Source organism: Cololabis saira, chromosome 13, assembly GCF_033807715.1.
Source record: "Cololabis saira isolate AMF1-May2022 chromosome 13, fColSai1.1, whole genome shotgun sequence".
NCBI lineage: Eukaryota > Metazoa > Chordata > Actinopteri > Beloniformes > Belonidae > Cololabis > Cololabis saira.
The window spans coordinates 14,414,174-14,440,074 of NC_084599.1; the positions used below are offsets into that span (position 1 = coordinate 14,414,174).

Below are 25,901 nucleotides of genomic sequence, written 5' to 3' on the forward strand. Positions count from 1 at the left end.
TCTCTACGATAAAGTCCGGCCGAGCAATAAGCGTCTGAATTTTCGCCTTTTTTTTTGCTTTTTGGCATCTAGCGTTGCCACGGTAACACTTTTGACTGAGAAAAGTAATGCCCATTGAGGCACGATGGAGACGCATCCAACGATATATGCCATGCATGGGTGCACATTGCGGTCCGAGCAGCATTAACAGATTGTTTATTCACATGCTCCCCCATCCAAATGCATAGGTTTTTGTTGCCATGGTAACAAGCCCCATAGGATAGAATGGGACAATTTAGCTTCAATAGACCTCAGTATGTTGTAGTCCACATCAAGCTGAGTCTTTTAACGTTGGAACCAAGTCTCTACGATACTGCGTTGCCGCGCAACAAGCATCCGAAGTTCCGTTAGCATCAAAATGAGAAGAGTGAAATATCTCAAAAACCGTAATAGCTAGCATGACGGGACTAAAATATGTTGCAGTACAAAGCGTCCCGGGTTGGTCAATGTTGTAATGATGTCTGTACGATAAACCGTTGCCTAGCAACAAGCGTCCAAAATAAAAGTGATTTTTTTTTTAAATTGAAAGTTAAATATCGCAAAAACCGTAATAACTAGCATGATGAAGTTGTATGGTCCTTTAAAGACTATCGGGCCGAGTGTTTGAAAGTTTGAACGATGTCTCTACGATAAAGTTCGGCCGAGCAATAAGCGCGGGAATTTTCGCCTTTTTTTTTGCTTTTTGGCAACTAGCGTTGCCACGGTAACCCCTATTACTGAGAAAAGTAATACCCATCGAATCACGATGGAGACGCATCCAACGATGTATGCCATGTATGGGTGCACGTTGCGGTTCGGGCCGTATTAACGGACGAAAAAAAGTGCGGAATAATAAGAATAATAATAAAAAAAGGGAAACCTTTCTAGATACTAATTTAACGCCTTCATTTTTCAGGTTTTCTCGGCCGTGTTTCATTTTTTGGGGATTTTTTTTTTCCACAACAGAGCGGGGTCATGCTTTACACCCGCTGGTGAGCAGTGGGACCTTTGCGACTTTAGCATGTTAGCGAAACGCTAGCAACATTGCCTTTTGGGCCATTCTGGACGATTGCAATATGGTCATGCCACTACTTGGCATGCCCATAATAAATACTAATGCCGGGCTATAAACTTTTTGCACTTTAGAGCTTTTGCACATAATTCTTGGTATGAGTTTAAACATTTCAATTTCTGTTTAGAGAACGACAACAAAAAAAGATCAGTATTAACATAATTAAAACCAGAACACTGATAAGCTGCAGAGGTTGTGACGGTAGTGTAATGATAAGGCTGAAATACTGACATGTATAACAAGAACTTCATCCTTCCCTGCTCCCTGCAGACGTGTAAGATAAATAGATGTGAACAGTGTTTCCTTCTTGCTGCCACGAACCAAGGAATGACCAAAAAGGAAAAAAAGAAAAAGAAGCCTGGCGAGCACAAAAGGGATATTCTCCTGAGTGTAGCAGGAACAAATAAATGGAAAACAGGAAAGAGGGTTGTAACTCATGGACATTCCTGTGTCACTGCCGCTGTGTTCCAGCTTCATTAAGTCACAAAGTATAATATCTAAGAATAACAGTTTGATGTGAGTGGCTGCAGTGCACGAGGGGCGTGTGATGAATGCTGCGAGTCTCTCCAGGTCTCATTTCCGTGTGGGCTCATCCTGAAATCACAACAGGAGAAACCCACAGGAGCTTCCCTGCAGCTGTCACTCTCAGCTTTCTGAACGTACAGCTGCCTGGTAAAAGTATTTTGGTGGGGTATGCAGAGCAAAATACCTGCATGTAAAACACACGTACATGTGGGAGGCAATGCTTGCAGTCTCAAGGCCAACGCTACCAAAACAGATGTGAGCGTGACATTTATGGATCAAATTCAAATGTAGGGTTTATCTAGTAATAAACCACAACAATGGAGGGAATGGACACAGGCTTTTAGAAGAATGCCTTATATTGCAAAAATACAACGGTAAACCCTGGACGCCATCTTCACAGCACAATGATCCGCTAACAGAGCGGCCTTCCCGCCCACAGGTATAACCACATTACGAGATTTCACATCTACAACAACTGTACTGAGGTGATTTTTTCAACCACATCGGGTCAAATTACATTAAAAAAAAAAAATCTATGTATAATTAAGGGTATGCACTTTTGATTGGCAGGCAGCTGGCCGTCGGCACCTCTGCTTGTCAGCACCTGCTGAATCCATTTCATGTGAAGTGAAAGTAACCCTGTCAGAAGAGCATCCCTGAAACTCAGCCTGAAGTCGCTAAGCTACAGTCCCTGCAGTGTTTTTATTTGCGGTTCAGACTTTCCAAACAGTTGTAGGGTTGTTTTTATAAACTCAACTTTGCCACGGGGATTTCCATGAGATTCAGATTCCTGCTTATCCTCGATCACATGAGCAGAGCCCGGTCTTTCACCAGTTCCACTCTCTCACATTAATTCAATTTTGCAGAAATGAAAGGAAGGCTTGGTATTAGTCCATTTGAGAAGCACTGCATACTTACAAACATCTAAAGCAACTAGACAGCTTTTGAAGAAATTATTTCATTGAGTTTAAAAAAAAAAAACCCACAAAGATGTTTTGACATCCTTAACATGATAAATTAAAAATGTCAATAAGCCACTTTTATCATTTTTAGCAGGCTCTTTTAGCAGTGACAGTTTCGTGTGTCATCAACTGTGTTTGAGGGCTCAGACTTAAAATATTACTGACTGAACACATGAAGACAAGAGAACCAGAGGATAAACATTTTGTTTCTATTGAGGTCAAGTCAGCGGCAATCATTTCTAGAGCTACAAAACACTTGAAAAAGCATCACGCTGCTGACCATGCTTGATGTTATGAAGCCAACAACGTTGGTCATGCCCAGCAGGCTCAGCAAAGACAACACAAGGCTGTGAACTCACTCCTTGCTCTGTAGCTCTTCATTCGTGCTCTGAAGTTTAAATCAACGTTCCCCTGATGGCTCCAGACGTTTGACTTGTCAAAATATCTGGTCAGCAGTAGGAAATGAGTTGTTCGCAAATATTTTTCAACTGTTAACACATAACAGTCGAGTGCCAAGGGGCGACTACACTGTTCACTAGTGAAATAAGTTCTTAAGATAACACAAGTATACTTCAGATTTATTTGGATTCCTGCCGGTGAGTTTAAACCGACCAAGTCACACAGCTGAGGTCATAACAACACTCCCAACTCCCCAAGAATAATACCATCATGAACCAACTTGCATTAACTCTATTCCCCGTCTGAGTTTAGCAGAGAGTAATGGCACTTGGGGCAAAAAGAGGAGTGTTTGAATGCGTTTGCTTTTACAGGAGGGAACCTAAAATGAGAAGCAGAGTAATAACTGGAGAGTGAAAAGGGTGAGCATCGACTGATAAGAATGGATTTTGCCTTTTTCATGATAAATTTACAGTATAGGTCTGTGGGGCTGCTTTGCTGGGCGCCTATTATTATTATACCAGCGACCTTCACAACTGTGGAGAGAGCAGCTTCAGCTTCAACACTGAAATGTGTATAGCAGAACATAGTGTTAAGGCAGACTAAATGTAGGAATCATAAAATAACCTCAGGAGGGCTTTATTTACGTCGACCTTGACTTCTCTTGTAGATGCTTTCTGGGTTGAGATTAAAGTTTGGCCTATTATCAATCAGACTACCCTGGTACATGTATGAATCAACCACTCCTGCAGCCTGCTGCCTCATAATAGCGGCCTGAGATCAATGATCATGTCCTTAGTTCTAGCAACACTCGGCCAAAGATGTACAATGTCCCTCCAGACTATGAAATCATCTATAGGTGCGTTTCCATTACCCCTAGGTTTGTGCAAAACCCAAATATCGAAAAAGAAAACATGTAATAGAAACAGCTCTAATTCAATATCTCGCCAGTTTACAAAAATCTTTTTCATTTTTGTTTTCCAGGTGTTTTTATAATCCAGTTTATCACACACGCGTAATCGAAACACTTTTTGCACATTTACGTCTCTGGCAGCGCTGCATGTGACGTAGCCTGGTCGATCTATCTAACGCGATCAACACCCTCTCAGCATAACCTCTAGAAAGCAAACAAGGACTCATTTCACCTTTAGTGGGACGAAGGGGCATCACAAGGCTTTCTGGCCCGTCCCCAGTATTTTCATAAGCTCTTTCATCAATGCAACAAATGTCTATTTAACATGGTGTCAAATTCCTTGTTTTTGTGATTTACTTAAAGGGGACCTATTATGAAAAACAGGTTTTTTCTTGCTTTAACTTATATAAAGTGGTCTCCCCTCAGCCTGACAACTCAGAGAAGGAGGAAAGCAACCAAATTCTGCAGTGTCTGTACAGCTGCCCGGATGAGCCATCCAGTGTGATGTGGATCTACGAGCCGTTCAGATTCTGCTCACGTCGTTACGTAACCAAAATGCGATTTACATAGGTTGACATAGGATCAGCGATGCGGGAAATCAGGCCCACAACTAACTCCGCCAGCCAGAGCTTCCGCCATTTTTCCGTAGCGGTGTATCGCGTCATTCAGGCAGCCAATCAGCACAGTGCTCATTATCATAGCCCCGCCCACTCAGAATCCCGCATAGATAATGAGGTTAGAGAATGGGAAGATAAAGACATGGCTCAGAGGCTGAATTTCTAATTTATTTAGAAAAAACAATCAAAAGCTTGTTTTTAAAAGACATTCAAGGCCTGTTTAAAATAGGTATTAGATGCCATAATAGGTCCCCTTTAAATTGATGTGTTGATTTTTAAATAAAGTGAAAATCTTATATACAGCAACTTTAAATGGAACTCATTAGAAAATGACCTTAAACTAGCAAATTCAATAAAAGCATACAAGATATTATTCAAAGCAAAGGTAATGGACACATATATAGAAACACAATAAGCAAACAAAGAAGAATGCACACATGCATGAGATAAAATGACAACTTAAATTTGTTTTGCCGGTTTCCTTAGCATCTTTTCACTTCCTGTTTTCAGAGCTATCATTATTATTATTATATTATTGCTATTATTATTATTATTATTATTACTATTATTATCATCATCATCATCATTATTATTATTATTATTTTGTGTAGACTTATGATACTTAATTTGTTTTTTTTGTATATTCTATTCTGTTAAAAGGTGGGCAAGATAAGCTTTATGCTTCAAGCCCAGACCTTTTCGGTCAAATAATCACAATGTTGACCAGGGAAAAACCTGTGTTATCTTGTTTGTTGATTTGTGTTTGTGATTGACCGAAATAAATATTTACTACTACTACTACTAAATCCAGATGTGCATTAAAGTGTATCCTCCACCTGGTGCTCACCTATAGCCAGGGTCATGACCTTCAGCTTGTTCCGCACCAGTTTGACCACCATGCTCTTCTGCAGTGGCGTGGACCGGCAGCACAGCACCGAGCGGCAGCTCCGGGCAACAGCCAGAAACTTATCCTCCAAGCTCTTATCCAGGGCGTAGGCCAAGGTCCTCCCATCGATGACCAAGCCCAGACGGTGGACCAAGAAGGGAACGGTGTGAGCGGATGAGGAGGACGGAGGTGAGGATGGATAGATCTCAAAGGGCGCAAAGTTTGTGTGGAAGGGTTTGGCAGATTGGTCTCCGGGACTGCAGAGGAATTTGGCCTGGATATAGTGCAAACTCTCCTCCAGCAACAACGCACACGCTTCCTGGGTGAGATAAAGGTGAGGAGGAGGGGGTGGAGATGTCAGTATCAGGACACGGTGCAGTTTAATAAAACAACCCGAATACCTTCATATCTGACAAAATGGTGTTTACGTAATTAAATATACACATGCAGGCATACTGTTTTGATTATCCATTTCATGCTTCATTAAAAAAAAAACTAACAAAAACAAGACCCAATGTAATTTTTAAGTTTTTACTTCCATGAACATCGTGTTCATTTTTCAGACTATATTGTTCCCCGGCATTTGTCTATTAATTAATCTCTTGACAAAATCAAGAAGTTTAACAATTGCTGAAGATGTCACAGTCTTGGTTTTACACATTTCCATTTAGTGGACAGGATGAATTCAAGCTTTCAGCTTTGAACTAATCTGATAAAAGGTCATATTTATTCAGTGGAATGCACTGGATGAGGGATATCTCCCTGATGTGGCTAATGCAAGTAAAACATCCAAGCTCATACACATACAAGACAAATATTTGCTTTGTAAATAAAACTCTCAATACTACTAGTTTATTGAGCATTTTCATGTTCAACCTTCCCCGTGAAAGTAACTTAGAAGACGACCGGCCAGATGGCATAAACAGCTGCTGTCCCATCAGTGGCCTCAAAGCCAAACTGAAAAATCATCTTTAAACTGTTCAACTATGTAAACACCGACTCTGGCCTTTACTGATTATCCTTTGAAAACAAACATCCAATATTGTAATTTGTTAAACACATAGTGCTGAAAGGTATGTGCATGCCAGGTGAAACTGGACTAATTTATATGAATATATTATGTATATATCTCCTTAAAATGCAAAACTGCAAGATATCAGACGAAACAACTAGCTGATGAAAACAGCAAGTTGTTAATTTATGTAATGGTGGCGTGCCAGGCTGTTTCTGGCAGGACGCAGTGACTTCTTTTTGCGAAGCTGGTGTTGCCAGGCAACTAACAGAGTGTCCAGGCGGTCACAATCCTGAGCCAAGACGTATTATGGCACATAAAACCCCAAACTATTCATATTAACCTCCACATGTACCACTCCTAACATTGTTAGGGAGCCACAGCTCACCTGAGAATCTGCATTGAGAGTCATGATCTCCTCGTCGGGATCCAGCAGCTTGCAGGCATAGGCGATGTTGACCGCCGTTTCCTGTTTGTCACCTGTCAGCACCCATATCTGCAAGCCGGCTTTCCTAAGCGCAGCTATAGTTTCAGGCACGCCGTCTTGCAGCCGATCCTCGATGCCGGTGGCTCCTGCAGGTGAAAACGGGCATCTGAGAAAAACTACAACATTTCTGTTACAATGTAGATTTGGTGTAAAGCGACTTGCAAGAACCGAATCAAAGCATTGTAAAATCCTCAAAGGAAGCCATGTTACACAAAAGGAAATATTACCCAAAAGCTGGAGGTTTGTCTCCAGTCTCAAGGCCGACTCAAAGAGCAACTCCTCTCTTCTCTGAATGGCCGTCTCAGCCTCTAAGTGATGCTGCACCCAGCGGGCGTATTCATCTTTGCTCAGAACCTTACACAAACACAAAGGTTTACACATACGCAAACTTGAAAACATCGTCTGTATGAGAAATGGGGGAAAACTGAACAGGGGAGCAGCTTCTGCTTCCATGGCAGGGAAGGACGACAGAAAAGGTGTTTTATCGCTTGGCTTTGCTGATGGGCTCTGCACAAGCAGGAATGTAACGAATCCAGCCTGCGAAAGCATAAATTAACAGCCTGGGAAATCAGCGCAGATTGCAGCTGAGTCACGAAGAATGTCACTTTTGGAAGGGCTGATTATCTGTGCTGAGCTACAAACACAACCTGCCAAAAAGCAACTGAGACACAGACTTTCCATTTGTGAAGCAGCGTAATGAGGGAGGCTCGCTGCTCTGCACTTCAGAGGTTTGGTGATGTCTGCTCGCTTACCTTTTTAGCAATGCACAGGGTGCGAAGGCCATCTGCCGCATAAAGGTTCAGGTAGTTCTGGGTCCTGCAGATGATCTTCTTCTGGCGTTTCCCTTTAGGGTTGCCTTAAGAAGAAAAATAAAAAGCAAAAGGGAGGAAAAATGAAGACAAAACATTCTTGATTTAATTCAAAGTGCCTCAGCCATTTAGTATTGAACTGCCGGACTTCTTCAACCAGACAGGCATCTGTTCTTACAACTAGATCCCCCATGCGAAGGGTCCTCGATGTATATCACGTCTTCACACTACTCACATATGAGCTTCAACACCAACAATAATGAAAATAATCAAATTGGTATGTCAAAGAGTTCAACCCCAGGATTTTGACAACACTGAATATTACAAGTCTTTGAAGATGTTAGTAAAATCTTTTGGAGAGTCACTAAAGCATTCAGGCCTTTTCTTTGGCCAGGGACGAGGGGACGGGGGGACGAGGGGACGGGCTTGCTTTATGGGTCTCTGGCACTATCACAGAAGCCGGCACTCTGACTGCCAAGCGTGAAACTTCACTAATAACACCACAGCTTGGCAGGATCAGCTACACATGTCCCGTCACGCAGAATTATTTTCACTGAGAGGAACAGATTAACTCAGAATTTGCAGTAATCAAGAAAATCAAGCACATAAAAGGAATGTCTTCTTTACACCGACAAAATATAAATGTAGTCAAAATGTGTGTTTGTGTAGCAGTCTCTTAAAAGATGAACATTATTTCACTAGCAGAACTTTTTCTTAGTAGAAAAGATGGAACACTTGAATTCTCCTGTTGTTTTTTTTCCCCCACACGCACAGTTGCTACAGCCTGACCGTCGCAGGGGAAACTGCACAATGTTTGTTTCTCTCATCCTGAAAATGGGAAAGCCGTCTAAAATAGAACTGGGTCCTGTGCGCTGCGGTCTCCCCAGGGGACGTTTTGACTGCTGTAACATCTTCCTGGCCCAGAAGTCCACTTTTCAAAGTGTCCTCAGGCAAAACACTGATCCCCACACTGCACATGATGCATTAATTGGTGCATGTGTGCACATAAGTCGTTTTGTACCTGTCAAAGGAAGTGATACAACAGCAACTAGCCACTAAATACCCCCACTATACAGTACTTTGTTTTAAAAAAGACAAATCCAGTTGCAGTTACCAAATAAACAACAAAAAACATTCAATAATAACCAGGTAATAGTTAAAAAAAGAATGAATAACCATAAAAAGTACACTGTTTTATGGTGGAAGGAGACATTGAACAGGCCCTGTGGCAGGAGGGAGACTGCAGTTACATCACAAGTCACAACTTCCAGGTCCCAGGGGCCTGCCGTCTACCTCCAGAACCAGAACAGTTATTGGTCTGACACCAGACAACTCCCTCATCACATGAAAGGAGCCATTATGAAGGTCTCTATGAAGTTCAACTGTGATTGGCTGCTTTCAGCCAAAGGAATAACAACTTGGTGACTCATCTGCATGGACACACGCCCATTTGCCACTGATGGAGAAAGAGTCTGCCTCTCGCTTTAAGAAAAATAAAAAATAAATCTTCCAGAACTTCTCAAGTTCTTAATGAGACGTCTACGACTTCCTTTGGTTAAAAAAACCACAGAGATGCATTACAACAATCCTCTTTGCAAGCATGTCTTTACACACTCAGTGGGTGGAGTCACCCACTTCACCCACCTTTTTGAAACTGGTAGTACAACTTTGTGCTAACTACAGCCAAGGGACAGCAAATGCAACATGACACGGATTAGGGTGAAGACATTATTGTGGGGAAGCTGAATAGTTTTTCTCTGATGTAAGTTTGCAGCCAGACACCCTACAAATCTGAACTGCTCGTCAGCTACAAAACATGTCAAAGCAAGACTGGTGTGCTTATCCACGATGATGTGTAGCAGCTAAGATTTTTCACTTCAGTGTGGGAGGATGGTTTATCTGGAGATGCATTCTGTGAAGCTAAGCTGCCTTGTTGTGATGAACTTCCTACCGCTAATGAACAGGAGGGAGCCTTTAACTGGGCATGCGAAATAAACTAATTACTCACCCGATACGAGAGCACAGTCTTATTGAAAAGAGGCCAAGACAAGTTCTGACACGGGTCGGTTCAGTCCATCAAAACATTAAGATGCAAAATGTCCTAAATGACTGATTTAAGAAGCTCTTATCTAAACAAATATTCATCATAGAATTAAATCCATATCTTACCAACTGTGGCTAGGAAGCAAATAAAGGATGAAGTTTGAAGCACTGCAGTGATTAAGCACACGTCACTCTCACAAACAACCTATTGTATCGCTGCCCCAATGTGTGCATCCAAAGAAAATGGATTCAGAGGGATATAAATATTACTTGTGAGAATACGTGGGGTTATCTTTCATGGCATTCATGTCTCACTATGGGAACGCCTCCACTCTGCCCTAATCAGAGGCTCAAATACCATTACGCCAGCCAAGATCGGCTGGCGCCGGCGACAGCTGAATAATCCACTGAGAGCGAGTCAGGCCCAAAGGCTTGCCTCTGCAGCAACAGAAGTTCCTCCTGGGATACTTCTCCGCGTGTATGGCTTTCCTGGGCTTAGCCCGTGCTCAGGTTGTCCTGACCTCTGTGGAAGACTGTATCCAGTGTCGCCTTCCCACGTAAACCACTCTGCCGCCGGCTGAATCGCCAGGTCAGCCGTCAGGTGGGGACTCAGTTCCTTGAGAGGCTGAAGCACTGCAAGATGGGATGGAAATATTCGAGGGCTCCACACCTCGTCCAAGCTGGGCAGATCCTCCGCCCAATGCCCCCATGTTTCCATGGTTTGAAGCAGATGATCCGTGCAAAGGTCCTCTCATTTCTCCTGCCACCCTGAAAAGGAGGTGATGACGGGGAGTCGACTGACTCAGAGCTCATGTCTGACGATGAAAATGAGTCGTCTGTTCTCACTGATATGTGTCCTTTATTCCATGGGCCTCATGGCTCTTCAGGAGTGGGAAAGCTGGCTCCAGATCATGAAACTGTCAACGATGGAGAAGGAGGAGGAATGATGAAGCGCAGAAACTGTGTCTGCTGAGCAGAGTTCCACTGGTCGCTCCCGCCGCGCCGCACCAGTCATATGCTCAAGCTGCATCTCATCCGACCTCTGACCTTTGGGATCCCCAAAGCGTTGAAAGTGAGGGTTCAACAGGCTTCTGGAAGTCTTAAGAACCCATAGAGAAAGCATTCGCTGCAGGGCAGACCTCAGACGGCTTCTCCAGCAGAAGAAACAACCTTCCTGATTGCTTCTCCACCAGGGAACAGCGGTTTTTACTCTAGATATTTCTTCATCCCAAAAGCAGGGGGGACAGGGGATGAAAAGTCATTTTTGGTTTGTGGTCACTGAGCCCAAGGATGTTTGAGAAATGCAAAGAGGCAGCAGTAGCCCCCCCTCAGGAAGAGGGGAATCTGAGTAGCTACATACATCGATGACTGGCTTGTGGCAGCCTCCACCTGCCATGATGTGGCTCGGCACAGATATTGTACGGCAACGCCTGGGCAATCTGGGTTTTCAGATAAATCTGGAAAAGAGCATGTTGAAACCTCTTCAACACATCAGTTTCATTGGTCTCACTCTGGACTCTCCAGTTCAAAGCTTGTATGTCCCCAGAGAGAGTAGAGACTATGGCGTCCAGTCCAGCTCGGTTTGTCAGAGGAACAATGGTTCACGAAGGGAGAACTGTGAATGGGAGATGGGGTTCCCAGATGGCCTCCACCCATATAATTGTCTGGTTCTGAAGTATTTCCTCCCTTGGTTGAGAGGTCATCCTGTCCCGGTGAGGTCAGACAATTGAACTCTTATGGCCTACATAAACAGGCAAGGAGGTGTGAGATTCACCCAATTGAACACTCTGGCGCACAGCCTGGTAGTGTAGAGCGGCATGCAGCTGCCATCTCTGAGGGCGACCCACGTACCAGGCATTTTCAATCATGGAGCGGACCTTGTGTCCAGGGGCAACTCGCCCTATACAGACTGGAGGATACACCCGGAAGTGGTGAAAGAGATTGGAAGAGGTAGATTTGTCTTTAAAGAAGGTTTTACTACTTGCACTGTCTGTACATCAGTCGTGTATTCAGTTTTCCACCAATAACACAGAGCTTAGTTTGAGGCCTAACCCAACCTTTATCCCTAAGGTTGTCGACTCCTGCTTTCCTACAGAGCTCACTGCTTTTTACCCTCCTCCTTTTGTCTCAGATGAGCACCGGAGCTTGAATTTTCTATGTCCAGTCCCTGCATTGCAGATATACGGGACGGGACCCAGTCATTAAGGAGAATTGACCAGCTCTTTGTGTTTTGTGCAAAACCGCACATGGGGAACCCTGTGTTGAAACAGCGTCTATCTTTCAATGGATAGTCAGAGCTATTGCCCTGGTTTATACTAGCAGTGGGGTTCAACCCCCTGCTGGTCTACGTGCTCATCCAACAAGGGGTCTGGCAACATGGTGGGAGGTCTTTAAGGGGATTCTATCAAAGATGTGTGGGAAGCAGCATGCTGGGCTTCACCCCATAAGTGTGCTAGGTTTTACAAACTCGGGTTGGGGGTGTTGGTTCTCAGGTTGTGGTCCTCCCATAAGATGCCTCTGGGAAAAATTGTCTTCTTTACAGGCCTGGCAAGCTGGGAGAGGATCTTTCCCCAAACTGAGACATGAAATGAATGCTATCCTGACATAGACGTCACTGGTTCTGGACAATCTTGGTTTTTGAGCTTCATGCTTATCAGAGAACTGGGGTTATATGGATAACCTCATGATATACTGTACTCTGTTGACAAAAGAGCCACTGACAAAACTGCACTAATGAATGGAGACGGTCCTGCACATCTTCTTGCAATAGCACTTTGTCCCACTCGAGGTGTACATCGTTGTGTGTTATGTCTAGGACTGATACATGAACCTTTATTTTTCCAATTTACTTCATTTAACAACATTGTATGTACACCAAAAACCATAGTGAAATGTGTTTTTGTCAAATGTGATTCAAACTACATACGGAGGTGATTTCTAATTTGATTCCAATCAGATTTTCACTGATTCATCTCATTCTGTATGGTGTGGTCGCTCAAACTGGTTTTAAAAGAGTGACAGGGAGCAAAGAAATCTGGCAACAACTGGTATCTGATCATTATGTGACTTTGGTATAAAAACAACCCAATTAAATTGTAACAAAAGCATTCATATCATTTATGATGGTGATTCTTTACCCCAGGGACTGTATCATCTTTTTGATACAGATACACCTATTTCATGCAATCCAGTACAAAATCAAGTTATGAGTTTGGGAATGTCTCTATATCTTCATATCTCTCATTTGTGTATCTGCTCCATGCATTTCACATAATGGAAAACTTATCACTTGCAGATATTTGTTGTATTATTACATTAGTTTTTTCTCAACTATGACAAAGTGTGCAGCACATTTGGCTCATTTATTTTATAGCACAAGTGACTGATTATAAAACAATTAATATAAGCTTCTGTGGCCCTAAAAACCACTGTATGTGATGCAATAAATCTGCATTTGGGCTGAAACTGTCTTTCCAAGGATCCCTGGACAGATGTGCAGTGGTTGTGTTAAAAAGTGTTGGTGTACAGGCTGTATGGGTCTTGGCGTGCCTGGAATACTAACAATCCACTAAACCTTTGCCATTTGGACATAAAAGAGTGTGCTGATTATGGAACAAGGAAAAGGGGGGGAAAGAGAAGTTTCTTTTCAGGAACTAGTCAAAGTAAGCACTGAGTTTAGCAGATCTAAAAATAGTTCTTATGTAACATGCAAGCTTGTATGTTTACCTCAGTGGAAAGGAGGAGGGAGTTTAGGTATGAGGGTCAGAAAAAGCTTTTAAGAAAAAGAACAGCACCCTGTGTTTGCATCCACAGTTTAGTGTCAGTTTTCCCGCTAACTTGAAGCAGCTACTGTTGAAACAGATCATCCATGTGACAGACCAGAGTAGGGCTGGGCGATATGGACCAAAAGTCATATCTCGATATTTTCTAGCTAAATGGCGATACTCGATATATATCTCGATATTTTTTCTGTGCCTTAATTGGAGTTTCCCCCAAAGCATTATAGCAGAGCATCTCTGTTAGCTTCATTTTTTTCTGAGGCAAACCCTTAAAAAAAACTGTCAGTTTTAATACAAAGCCTCGTGCCAAATGTCACACAGGTTCCTTTATTAACAGAGGTCTGCACAACGCATCAACATGTATAAAACAAATGAAATAAAAATAAACTGCCTGCATATATAGAATAAAAATGCTTCTTGAATAAAATAAAACAAATATCCCTTTCCTGCATAACAATTAAATTACACTGTACAATTAATACAATGTAGACAGTAACAGGCAGACTTTTCCACTGAGGTTGCCAGTTGTGCAAATAACAAAACATTTGTGCAAATCTCAAATAAAACATTCAAGTCAATTTGTCACAAAATAAGCTATATCAAAATCATAAAAAAAAAAAATGTAAAAAAAAAAAAAAAAAAAAAAAAATGTTTTAAATCGAAACGATATTGTCTCGTACCATATCGTGTTTGAAAATATATCGATATATATTAAAATCTCCATATATCGCCCAGCCCTAGACCAGAGTGTATGCAGTACTGTAACAGTAACAACAATATGAGTAAAGTGATTGTATAAACATGCCTTTTTCTACCTGTGTTGGGGGGTTTGATGAGGTCCATGATGACGGAGTCAGCTCCCTTTGTATAGACAGTAATCTGATCGGTGAGAGGGTGTCGGACCACCACAGACATGCGCTTCCTGGTTGAGTCAAATCCCAGTGTGTGCAGCAGCTCAAAGCTCAGCTTCCCCAGGTGAGGCAGCTCCACAGTCACCTGGTCTGGAAGACGCCCAACAAGGGAGCACTTGTAGGCCCTGGCAGCGTAGACCAGCGCAGCTTCATCGGGGGACTCTGCCTCGTAGCGCAGCTCTCCTTCCCCGAGGCTGCAAAAGGCCTTCTGGTCATAGCAGGGGGGGACGGGGCTGAGGGTGTGCTCTAAACCTCTGGAGGGCTGCTCCTCGCTCAGTTTGGTAAGCGTGCTCTCTGCTGAAGGGGAAGACAGCATGCTGGAACATCCCTTGTTGGAACGGTTTAGACTGGAGGAGCTGCTGCTGTTGGAGCCTGAGGTCAAGCGGCTGGGCGTGAAGCGTTTAATGAAGTCTTCAATGGTTTTAACTGGAGATTTCATCTCAAACCTCGTCCGGACCTGGTGGACAATGAAAAGCTGGTTAATTCAACCTTAAGCAGTAGGCAGTAACTCATATCTACAAAGAACATTCATTAAAAAAAACTTGCTGCACATGAGGTCTAGTATGGTCCCTATTAGGGCTGTTCGATTAATCGATTTTAAATCGTAATCGCGATTATGTAATTAGAACGATGTTAAAACGTGAAACTCGTAAAATCGATTTTTCACTTTTTTTTTTTTTTTTTTTTTTTTTTTTAAATTGGAAATATAACTTACTGTATGTTTGCAAGTGCTGATTTGCTGATTTTTTTTTCAGAGATAAAACTTCTTCTTTTTAAAACTTTTTTTCAACTTATTTTACAGAGTTTTGCACTTTATTCATTCATTTTGGCGCAAATGTTCAGTAAAAAAACAGCATATTTGAAATCATTTCTTTGCCTTTTGTCAATTCACAAAATAATCGTAATCGTAATCGAAAATCGGATTTTGAGAGAAAAAAAAAAAATCAACATTTTATTTTTGGGCAAAATCGAACAGCCCTAGTCCCTATGTGGAGCTACTAATACTGAATACATGTAATACTGATAAATAAGGTCATCTTATGCAGCTATGATGCTGGACTGGGAAATTATTCAAATAAAATCAATTCAAACTGTTGAAATGAATTGACTTTTATAAAAAATATGACCCCCCCACCCCACCTTTTTCCTTCATGTGTTATGAAACCTTCTGAGCATAGAAAAACATCAACAAAAAACTGTTGCAAAGCACAAAGTCCAAATCAGACACTATTCCTGAAGTCACAAAAACAATGCATTAGTAATCCAAGATTTTCCTCCATTGATTACATGTATCCCTTTGAGGGACGTAAAAATCATGTCTAGAGGCTCAAACAAAGACCGGGCAGCTGTTCTGTAAGTGGCCACTGGTGACCAATCAGAGCAAAGCGACCATTCTGGTAGCAACGCCTTACAAGTGCAGGAAATAAAACAAAGAGGTCAAGAAATAAAAAGATCTCATGACAGCAAAGTGTTCTTACTACTGATTATGTTTTTGACTGAGAAAAGTAATGCCTGTTGTCACAGGATGGAGACGCGGCACATTTTGTTGTATAACACACCTGGGTGCACGTTACGGTTCGGGCCGCATTAACTGCCGAAGGAATGGCATAAATTTTGCCAAAATTACACGATTAACTCAAAATGGCCGTCTTCCTGTTCGGTTTCGGCCATGGCGCCAAGAGACCATTCTTTAAGTTGCGACATGATACAGTTATGTACCGATTTTCCTGCATGTACGTCAAACCGTATTGTGGGGCTTGAGGCACAAAGTTTTCTAGGGGGCGCTGTTGAGCCATTAGGCCACGCCCATTAATGCAAACCATGAAATATCAAATTTTTCGCCAGGCCTGGCTTGCGCGCAAAATTTGGTGACTTTTGGGCCACGTTTAGGGGGGCAAAAAGGCCCTCCTTTCGTCGGAAAAATAAAAAAAAGAAAGGAAAAGAATTCCTACAGATACAATAGGGCCTTCGCACTGTAAGTGCTCGGGCCCTAAGGACATAAATGCCAGTAACATTTTTTTAGCTGCATATCAAACACAGATTAGCAAGTGGCATCACTGGTTGGGGTATTAGTCACTAAGACATGATCTTTGCTGAAGGGGGTTATGATGTATGTATGTTACTTTGCGGAAACAGGTCTTTAGTTTGAAAAGTTTATAAAAATGAATTTAATCTCCATTTAAGTTTTGAGAAAGTCCTGTTTAAGTGCTACAGACTTTGGGAACTGTGGAAATGTCTCTCCTGGCACAAATCTTTGAGCCAGTCCTTCATCTCAGGGTGGTGCAGGACAATAGTTGAAAGGGTGACTCACTACGAGGCCTCCTGACTGCAGGAGTCACCATTCTCACGGATATAGAAGTATAAATCCTTCAGGTGCTTAGTTAGCCACAAGAATATCATAATAGAATGAGTAACTGCACTGGAAAAAAGACAAAAACAACCTAAAAAAAAAGAGCAAGAGAGGAAATAAAACTGGATAAAGACTATCACAGTCAATTACTTGCATATCTACATTTCCCTCCGACCTAACCCTCAAGGAGAAACCCACCTGCATAAATGATGCATCATTGTGTGCACTTTAGTCTGAACACATCTGTCCTGAGGGGCAGCACAGGATGGCGAACTGGTACGCGCCGTGTGTGAGGTGGAGAGGATATCACCTCTGAACAGTAACACCACACCCAGCTTACACGGGAGCAAAACAAAACACGGATACACACCACCACTTGGACTGAACACTTCAAAAGGTACCAGCAGCAAAACAGTGAAAGCTACGTGCGAGCCCACACTCTGCTGTGCTTTGGCAGGTTTGTGAAAATGTGCAACCGATCCTTTGTTTTAGGAAAAAAAAGCAAAGAGCAAAGAATATTTGAGATAACTTTCATTTTTGGGACCTGCGCTGATGCTCTTTTTTAAAAATCACACCACTTCAGAACAAAGTTTTGGTTGCTATAAAGCAATACGTATTTAGATACAGCTTAGGATCCGAGATGCTCAATATCAGGGTTTATACAGCAATCCTCATGTTAAATTTAATACCAATTTAATACCTTTTTCACTACCTTCAGATTTTTTTTAAAAACTGTCACAACATTAAGTGTTAATCACGGACCTGTTAACATTAATACAGATTTTGAACTATAGAACACTATACAGAACAGATTTATAGACTCATTGATGTTGACCAGATGTTTCACATTTATTTCACTTTGTGAATGACAATAAAATAGACTGATTAAAATGTAAAAGGTAAAAAAATAATACCAATTTAAAAAAAATAATAATACCTCTGACAGTGAATTTAACACTTTTAATGGCCTTAAATTTGGCAATTTTCGTTTATCACTTTTTAATACTTTTTAAAACCCAGCGGAAACCCTGAATATACATTTGTGTTAGTCCTCATTGCATCGTTTTCTTTCAAATATTTACCATTGCTATAGAATAAAGTCAACACAGATTCACATCTGTCAGTTTCAAGAGTAAGAACATAATGATAAAGGAGCATTATGAAGCCGAGAGAACAGTATAGTTTGTTGACCTCAGCACCGCAGCGCCCAGTCACTGATGTGCTGTCATCACTAGATTACCAGCTGAGCTTCACCACATGTCAAACAGACACATTTATTACAGTCATTAAACCCAAGGCCCGCTTTAACTGCTACTTAAACTCAGCTCTTCAAGTTGCCACAAAAAACTCACAACAGAACACAAATGCACAAAAAAAAAAAGAAAAAAAGGTAACATGAGTTTTACCTTGTGCCTGGGCTGGTTGGGGGAGGACACCACCACCGTGTTGCAGATGGTGAGAGCAATGAAGAAGTCCACGATGTCAGACAGCTCAGAGGGCAGCTGGGACATAGGCTGGCTGTGGAATCGCATGAAATCCATCTGACTGCTGCATTCATTGACTTTGTCCATGAGCTGAGGGTCAGGGGTGATGTCCTTCTCCTGTGGGACAGACGGGGGGGGGGGGGGGGGTTATTAGTGGAGGACAGGCAGCAGAGCAACAGGGATGGAGGGTCAGGTACCGACCATGGGGCTGCTGAAGGCTGTGTGCTTGGACAGAATACTGGCTCGCTTGGCTTCGGCCCTGCTCCCCGTCCTGCGGTGGGACTTGGTGCTGTGAGAGCGCAGCACCACTCGTCCGCTCTGGTGGCTGGACACGCTGTCCCGCCTGGGGAGGGTGCCACCGTTAGACATACATTCCTCCTCCTCAGAATCCATTTCTTGATACATGGCAAGTCTTTTAGCTAGAGGACACACACACACACACACACACACAGACCAAATCAGAAATGACTTTAAAAGCCGAGCAGAGTTTGCTGAGGGGTGTGTTTGGTTGAACTTTGGCTGGCTCGTCTCACCGTTGGCGTCATGGGAGTACTCCACCCCTGCCACGGTGCACCGTCGGAACACCATCTTGTTTTCCGTCAGTGTCCCCGTCTTGTCAGAGAAGATGTATTGCATCTGGCCCAGATCCTCGGTAATATTAAGTGCTCTGCACTGCAGGTGAGAGTCGGTTTCTTCGTCGTACAGATCCACGTCCTGATGGATGAAGTACACTTGGCAGATCTTGACAATTTCAATTGACACAAAGAGGGAGATGGGTATCAGCACCTAAGAGAGGGGAGAGCGTTTGAGAGGAGAGGCTTGGTTCAGACTCCAAACAAGAAAACAGTTCAGAGAATCTGCTTCAAGTAAACTTAGTAAAAAGGAAAGTATTATGAATAATGATGATAGCTAGAAAGTTAACAGGTAGGCAGTTTTAACAGGTCAAAGTAACACATTTTTAGAGTTAGCTAAAGGTGTTGAAAAAAAAAAGAAAAATCAATTGATATATTTTTTAGATGTTGTTAAAATAACAGCTTCCTAAAATAAATACTAAAATGAAGAGTAAATGGTAAAATGTGAAATTCTGAGGGCAGTTGAAATAACAGCTACATGCAACTTAAAAAAGGATTTAAATAGCCAGTTATTTATAAACAGAAAACTAAAAACCTTTAAAAAAAAAAAAAAAAAGGTAAATTAATTTTAATTCTTCACAAAAAAAAAAAAAGAGAGAGCTATACAGGTTGGGTGAAATGCTTTGTGGGTAGCAGTCGGAAGGTGCATGTCCTTGCATGCTGACCCTCGGTTTCCATAACTGGCTCTTGGGACATGGCCGTATATCCGGGGAAGCACAAAAATAACAACGATGAATGAGCATCTACAGTACTTGGTTGATTACAGGGATATTAAAAAGTCTGCCACGTCAAAGGGTGAACAGAAAAACATTTGAGTTGCCCTTTTTTCATAACTGAAAGATTAGAACTTCACTAAAGATAAATAAAGTGATTGATGAAGGTAAATGCAGTTTTTTTTTGCAGTTTTCCATCTTTGTGTTCTCTTTTGATAAGTACTTTGTAAAAGTTGTACACAGTGAAGTTGATTTTTTTTTATCTTACTACTGGCTGTTAAAATAAAAAGTGCTTTATATCTTTTTTCCCCTTTACATTAGTTATATATGCACATAAATGTTGTAACTTACTTAGAAAAACCATTACTCTATCAGTGTAAACATCTGCAGACTCATTAAAAAAGACAAAATAACTGTGGTGGAAAAAAATAGTTGAAATACATAGTTAAAAACAAGAAATAGAAGAAACAGAAAAAAAACTGAGAATCTAAAAATGTATGTGTACATGAATAAGATATGATGGTATGCTTGAGTTCATGCCTGCTGAACAAAACTGGATGAAATTCCAGCTTCTCAGTGAGTTTCCACAATGTTAGTACCAAGCACAAGATTTACAAGTGAGACTGTTTAAAAAGAAGCCTGAAGAAATGAGTCATAACTGAGGGAGGGGGGTAAAATCTGGTCTCTTCTTGCGGACTTGAACACCGGATACATCATACCGTGAAACCGTACTCAGACTTCCTTGGAAAATGATGAATACAAAAGATTGGTTTCACCCTAAACTAACAGAGCCTTTTTCAAAGGGAACCTGCTATCAGACCCTCGCTGCACTGTGACACGGGGCAGGGTGACATTTTCATTGCCAATCTAACCTGAAAGCAAATAGATCAATAGGTCCCAGTGTCACTTTTTCCTGTTTGGATCAAGAGGGTGGGTAATTTTGCTGCGTGAAGTACATACTCTCTCAAGCTTTCCCAGGCTGTAAGTGAAGATAAAGCTTTAGAGGTCACATGCTGCATGGGCTGCAGTGACTGCCCCCAGTGCTTTGATTTACGGCACTGCTTATGTCTGTTTGACGAGAACTTTTTCAAATTACTGATAAAATGTGTGTTTTCATATCTATGTCTGTGTTTATCTTTTTTGCAAGTTTCTCTCTGTTTTGTACCTGAAAGACGATGATCATTGTGAAGAAGAGATAAATGGCTGACATAATGGGTGATAAGGCCGTCCCTTCTGGACTAAGAACGTCAAATACAGGTCTCTTATCTCCGTACTGAAACATCCATACGCCGTGACCTGGAAAAGCAATAGCACAAGGTCAATTCCAACAAACATTGGGATGAGAGGATAGAAGTAAAAGGACAATAAACTCGCTGGCATAAAAAAAAAAAAAACAGTTGTAAAAACCAACAGTTTTTACAAGATGACTGAAAAAAATGGCATTCAGGAGTCACACATAGCTGGCTCCAAGACTCAGACTATTACATACCGAGAGCAGTAAACAGGCACATAACCAGCAGGATGATGACACACCAGAACACATCTACATTCATCTGTCTCTCCAGTTTACTGCGCTTGTAACGCGGGCCATTGTTGTTCAGCATGGCTTTGGTCTCATGACCTGCAGAGATACGTGGCGTGTTAGCAAGAGGCCTAAGTAAGGACTGTGACACGCGGCAACACTCGATATTATTGGAGCTGACCTGCATAAATGACTATTCCCACGGCCTCCTCTGTGTTGCGGATGGTGCAGCCTCGCAGCAGCAGGTTTTCCTTGTAAAGTGCATCTCTTCTGCTGCATCGATGGATTCTGTTGGGATAGAAGATGTGTAAAAATGACTTTCTGAGTATCTTAGATGTACTCTGATTCAAGGTTTGAAGAGGCTGGAGTAAACAACAGCGTTTATTAAATTGCTGCCCTCCCCCTTCCAAAAGCTTTAAATATAGAGATACCCCAGAAGGCAGCTGACCTGCATCTAAATAAATTGCTATTTCAAGACTCAAAACACTCATTTCACTTAAGTGATAGTGTGGATATGGGTCCCTACAGAACTACTGATGTCAACTTATTTTATATGTATATTAATAGTGTATAAAAAACATCTGTTTGTACACAAATCCCTGTCTAATCTCTTTTACATTGCTATAAGTCTGTACAATTTGACGACTGACTCATGCAAAGTACTGTCAATTGACATAAAAGAAGGAGAGCTTCTGCTTCAATAGAATTTGATAGGTATTTATAACAAAATACATAAGTGTTAGAAGAGACTATAAGCTCTTTTCCTTTTTCATCTACTGAAAATAGTTTGCACATCATCAGTAGAATGCCATAACAACTGGTACAGATGTGACAACACAACAGCAAACAGACAGGGATAAAGAGTCATTTTTATATGCTTTTTGTATACATACAAAGTTTTAAAAAAAATACCCCAGTTTGTGCCTATGCAAACTATCACTTAAGTGGAATAGCATTTCTTAATCCTGTCAGAGGCTTAAAATAGCAGTTTATTTTGATATAGATCTGTTGCCCTTAGGGCTGGGCGATTTTGGACAAAAATAAAATCCAGATTTTTTTGTCTGAAAACCCGATTTTCGATTTCGATTTCAATTTTTTTGGTAAAACTACAAAAGACAATGAAATAAATTGTTTCAAATATTTTATCTTTATTTTTAAAGATAAATAGCAAACAAATTTCCCTATTGGGAATGAAATGCAATTGAAAGATACTGTAAATCCTCCTTGAGTTTAATAAAGTGATTTTCTTGACCAAACAAAGATGACTAGACGAGCTCTGTCTGTAATGCAGCCAGCTGCAAAAAAGGAAAATCGATTTTCCGATTTTCCTTTTTTTAACATCGTCTTGATTAATAAATCCGATTTAGATTTTAAATCGATTAATCGCACAGCCCTAGTTGCCCCCCATGCCAACATTAATTGCCATTTTGCTCCAAACAAACAGTCTGCTCCAACTCAAAACTGCTTTGATTCATGTCGTTTTGTTCCTCAACAAAAGTTCCCACTCCTCCTAATAAAAGGCTTGGGATTGTTTTAATGCCCCCTTAAGTCCAAACTGGCCCCCAGATACCGTTACCAGATCAGATCAGTCGCATCTCTAACTTTCTATACATTAGAATCCTAAGACAAAATCAGCTTATTTCACCGAGCAGCTCCATCCATCACACAACCACAAGGTGGAGATTCATGGTCCACCTTGACCAGGGCCCTTATCTCAGCACAAATTCCCACTGATACAGAACAAGTGTACTAGCACTCTACTGAAACTCCCTGGGGCTCAGAATCAATCAGGCAGTTCACTGCCTCATTGCTGACCCTCCATTCTCACTTGAGAGTCATCCGTTTAAAGCGTGTCAGGCTTGTTCAAAGAGGTAATGTTGTACAAAGACAAATCTCCACTCTTAGTACGCCTGCCCAGCAGGTAAGATTCAATCTTTCTTTAGCAAATACTTTTTAACTAAAAGTGGGATCTGCGTTAAACTGAATTAATCAAGGAGCCGATATGATAATCGAGGTGGGAAGCTAAGCTCTTAATGCCAGCCTTAATCCTATTACAATCAAGGATTACAAATGTGTTGGTTAAAAAAAAAGAAAAATCCTTCAAGCTTTATTCGGGGGCTTAATCAGCTTTGTTGCGTTCCTCTGAGTCAAACAGCTGTCAGAATGTTTACCAACAGGAATGTTCATCGTTTGGCCTTTGTCAGAAAGCCAAGTGACACATCACCCCCGCTACAGATTAATGAAGAGAGTACCGGAGCTCAGAGTGGTTAACGCACAGCTCCCAGATCACAGGTAGCACTGTTCCACAAATTTATAGCACCTTCTGAGACGCAGAGCACTTTCTCTTCCAGAAAGAAAGCCAGATAAGACTTGATGTCACTGGCGGTAATGTAATAAAGCACTGCTGAGCCAAGGCGCTATGCCCTGTTCTCTACCGTAGCCTGGCAACCGAATACCTGCAGCATCTGGTCTCCTTCTGAGCAAAGAATACATGTCATAATCGCTGGAGTGTGAGTCGGCGTGGCTGCTTTGCTCGACTCAGAGGAAGCGCCTCATCTTCTGTCTCACACTTGACCACATCTCAGTGTGGGCGCGCCGCAAAAACTGCACGGCACAAATGCAGTGTAAAGTGACAATTTTATTCATTTATACCGCCACTCTCAGTTTGTGGATATAAGGCAGGCCTAAACAATAATCTTTTTGTTACAGTTGCTGTAGACACACATGGAGTGCATTTTCAGACAGATAACATTTTATCAGCTTTGCTTTCCAGATGATGTCACCTTGTTTTATTTACAGTTCGTCAAATGATGCCTGTCAGATCTTTTAGACTATTCTCACAAAGTGTGTACCCACTGCAACCAAGAAATCACAAATCCCTGCAAATAAATCAATAAAATAACCCCTTCCTATACACAATTTTGAATTCTTACAAAATGCATAATCAAACAACTGTTTTACTTCCAGAAATGTGGCCTTTTAAATGGCACCAAAATGAAAGAGAGGTCAATAAGCGGTCACTTACGTAGAACCACGTTGGAAAAGTAAAGCACTTTCAAAAGAAACTCAGCAAGTGATTGGCTGCTTCACCTTTCAATCATCACTTATCGCAGGCCAGCTCAAACCAATCAGGTCAACTGAAGAGATCAAGTTTATCTAACCATTGCTGAAATCCAGTCAGAAGAGGGAAAATATCTTTTTCCCTGACAAGAAAAATCTTTCAGCGAAGAAACTCCAGTTCTGACTGAGGTGGAACCTCTTTGGGAGTATATACAGTGTGACCTACAACACCTACAATTACCCCATGATTTATGATCGCGAAGGGCCTGCAAACAATGTAGTGTGGCCAAAAAGGCATAACTCAAATCCTGGCAACGTGGATTGCGTCCTGAGTATCAACTCATAAAACTTGCAAGAATCTTGAAAGAATTCAAAAACTTTGCAAGATAAAAGGCGGCTCCCAACACCTAGCCTGGTTAATCAGACGGGCCTAGCACATGTCCTGCTCACAGCATTTCTACCAGTACAACATGGACTGAACCAATCACAACAGGACAGGAGCGGTTGCTTTATGCAACAAGTAACACCAAGATGTCTGCAGAACTGCTAATGACACAGTGGCTCAACACAGTTTAAACTGTAAAACCAACAACAGTCATTCACTCGCATTCCTGCTCCACTGCAGCCCGTTTTGGATGTCTTGTTGACACTAAGTCTGGTCGTCGCTCTGCCTACGTCATGTGCTTCATTTCTCTGATTGGTTATACCTATCCAGTGTCATCCAATGTAGTTTCCTCTCTGTCCGCTGATGCTGCTACCTGGAAATCAAAGTCAAACCCAGATGAACCAGACGGCTTCTTTATGGCGAAAACAAGAAGAATTAGGATGACTTGCCAGGCCACCAAAAACCCTTCATAAGAAAATAATCATGTATAATGAAAGTATTCCTACACTGCAAGTTTTAGACACCCAAAACTGAATACCATTAGATACATGGAAGACGTATTCAGGGAAACACATTTGGTGGCCAGTTGTAATTGTTCCTGATTTCAATGAACATAAGAAAAAAAACTTTTTGTCCAAAACTGCCTTTTTTAAAGTGGCCGCTTTCACAAGAAATTCATTGCAAACTGCTTTCTAATCAGAATACACAACTTTTTGTCTTGTCTGTAATGGGGAAAAATGAAGTGGAAGAAGACCACAGGCTTTTCGTAACATGTGTGTACAGTTTTGCTGTACAGGCGCCGGGACCGAAAACAGTGACAGCGACAGTGAGCAAACGCAGTAAAGAGAAAGTAATGACAGGTAGAAACAGAGGATGTCGAAAGGGTGGGATCATTTTAAATTAAAAATTAAGGTCCCGATCCGCATTGTTTAAGGCTGAATGGTTCTGAATGTGAAGTTGCACAATTTAAAGGCGGTGTTTAAGAATATTTTTAATACTTAGAAAACATTAGTGGGAAACAACTGTCTGTTTACAAAGTTTTAAGTAATTTTATGTATTTTTACTGGAAAATTTAACAGTTTACCATTTTGCATAATATGCAAACAAATGTTAATTATTCTTATAAATGAAACAAATTGGTTGTTTCTATTCAGTGATCTGTCTTGGTTTCTATTGTATATTTGTAATTGGGCTTTATTTAAGCAAAAGTACGTTTTATCGGATTCCTCGATTAATTGATGGAATATTCAATAGAATAATCGATTACCAGAATATTCGATAGCTGCAGCCTGGGTTTCCGTTATCCAGTCATTACCGGACTTTGA

At 41.5% G+C, this 25,901-nt stretch overlaps 1 protein-coding gene across 1 annotated transcript in view; it reads right to left on the minus strand.

The window, feature by feature from the left end:
• Positions 1 to 25,901, minus strand: part of atp10a (ATPase phospholipid transporting 10A) — a 53,398-nt gene that overhangs the window by 18,934 nt on the left and 8,563 nt on the right. The window contains exons 4-14 of the mRNA XM_061737848.1: positions 21,313 to 21,419; positions 21,099 to 21,230; positions 20,775 to 20,905; positions 18,798 to 19,050; positions 18,466 to 18,683; positions 18,187 to 18,381; positions 14,335 to 14,887; positions 7,641 to 7,744; positions 7,116 to 7,242; positions 6,790 to 6,974; positions 5,351 to 5,708 (exon numbers count right to left, since the gene is read on the minus strand). Coding sequence (XP_061593832.1) covers positions 5,351 to 5,708; positions 6,790 to 6,974; positions 7,116 to 7,242; positions 7,641 to 7,744; positions 14,335 to 14,887; positions 18,187 to 18,381; positions 18,466 to 18,683; positions 18,798 to 19,050; positions 20,775 to 20,905; positions 21,099 to 21,230; positions 21,313 to 21,419 — 2,363 coding nt within the window. The remainder of the gene's footprint in view (positions 1 to 5,350; positions 5,709 to 6,789; positions 6,975 to 7,115; positions 7,243 to 7,640; positions 7,745 to 14,334; positions 14,888 to 18,186; positions 18,382 to 18,465; positions 18,684 to 18,797; positions 19,051 to 20,774; positions 20,906 to 21,098; positions 21,231 to 21,312; positions 21,420 to 25,901) is intronic.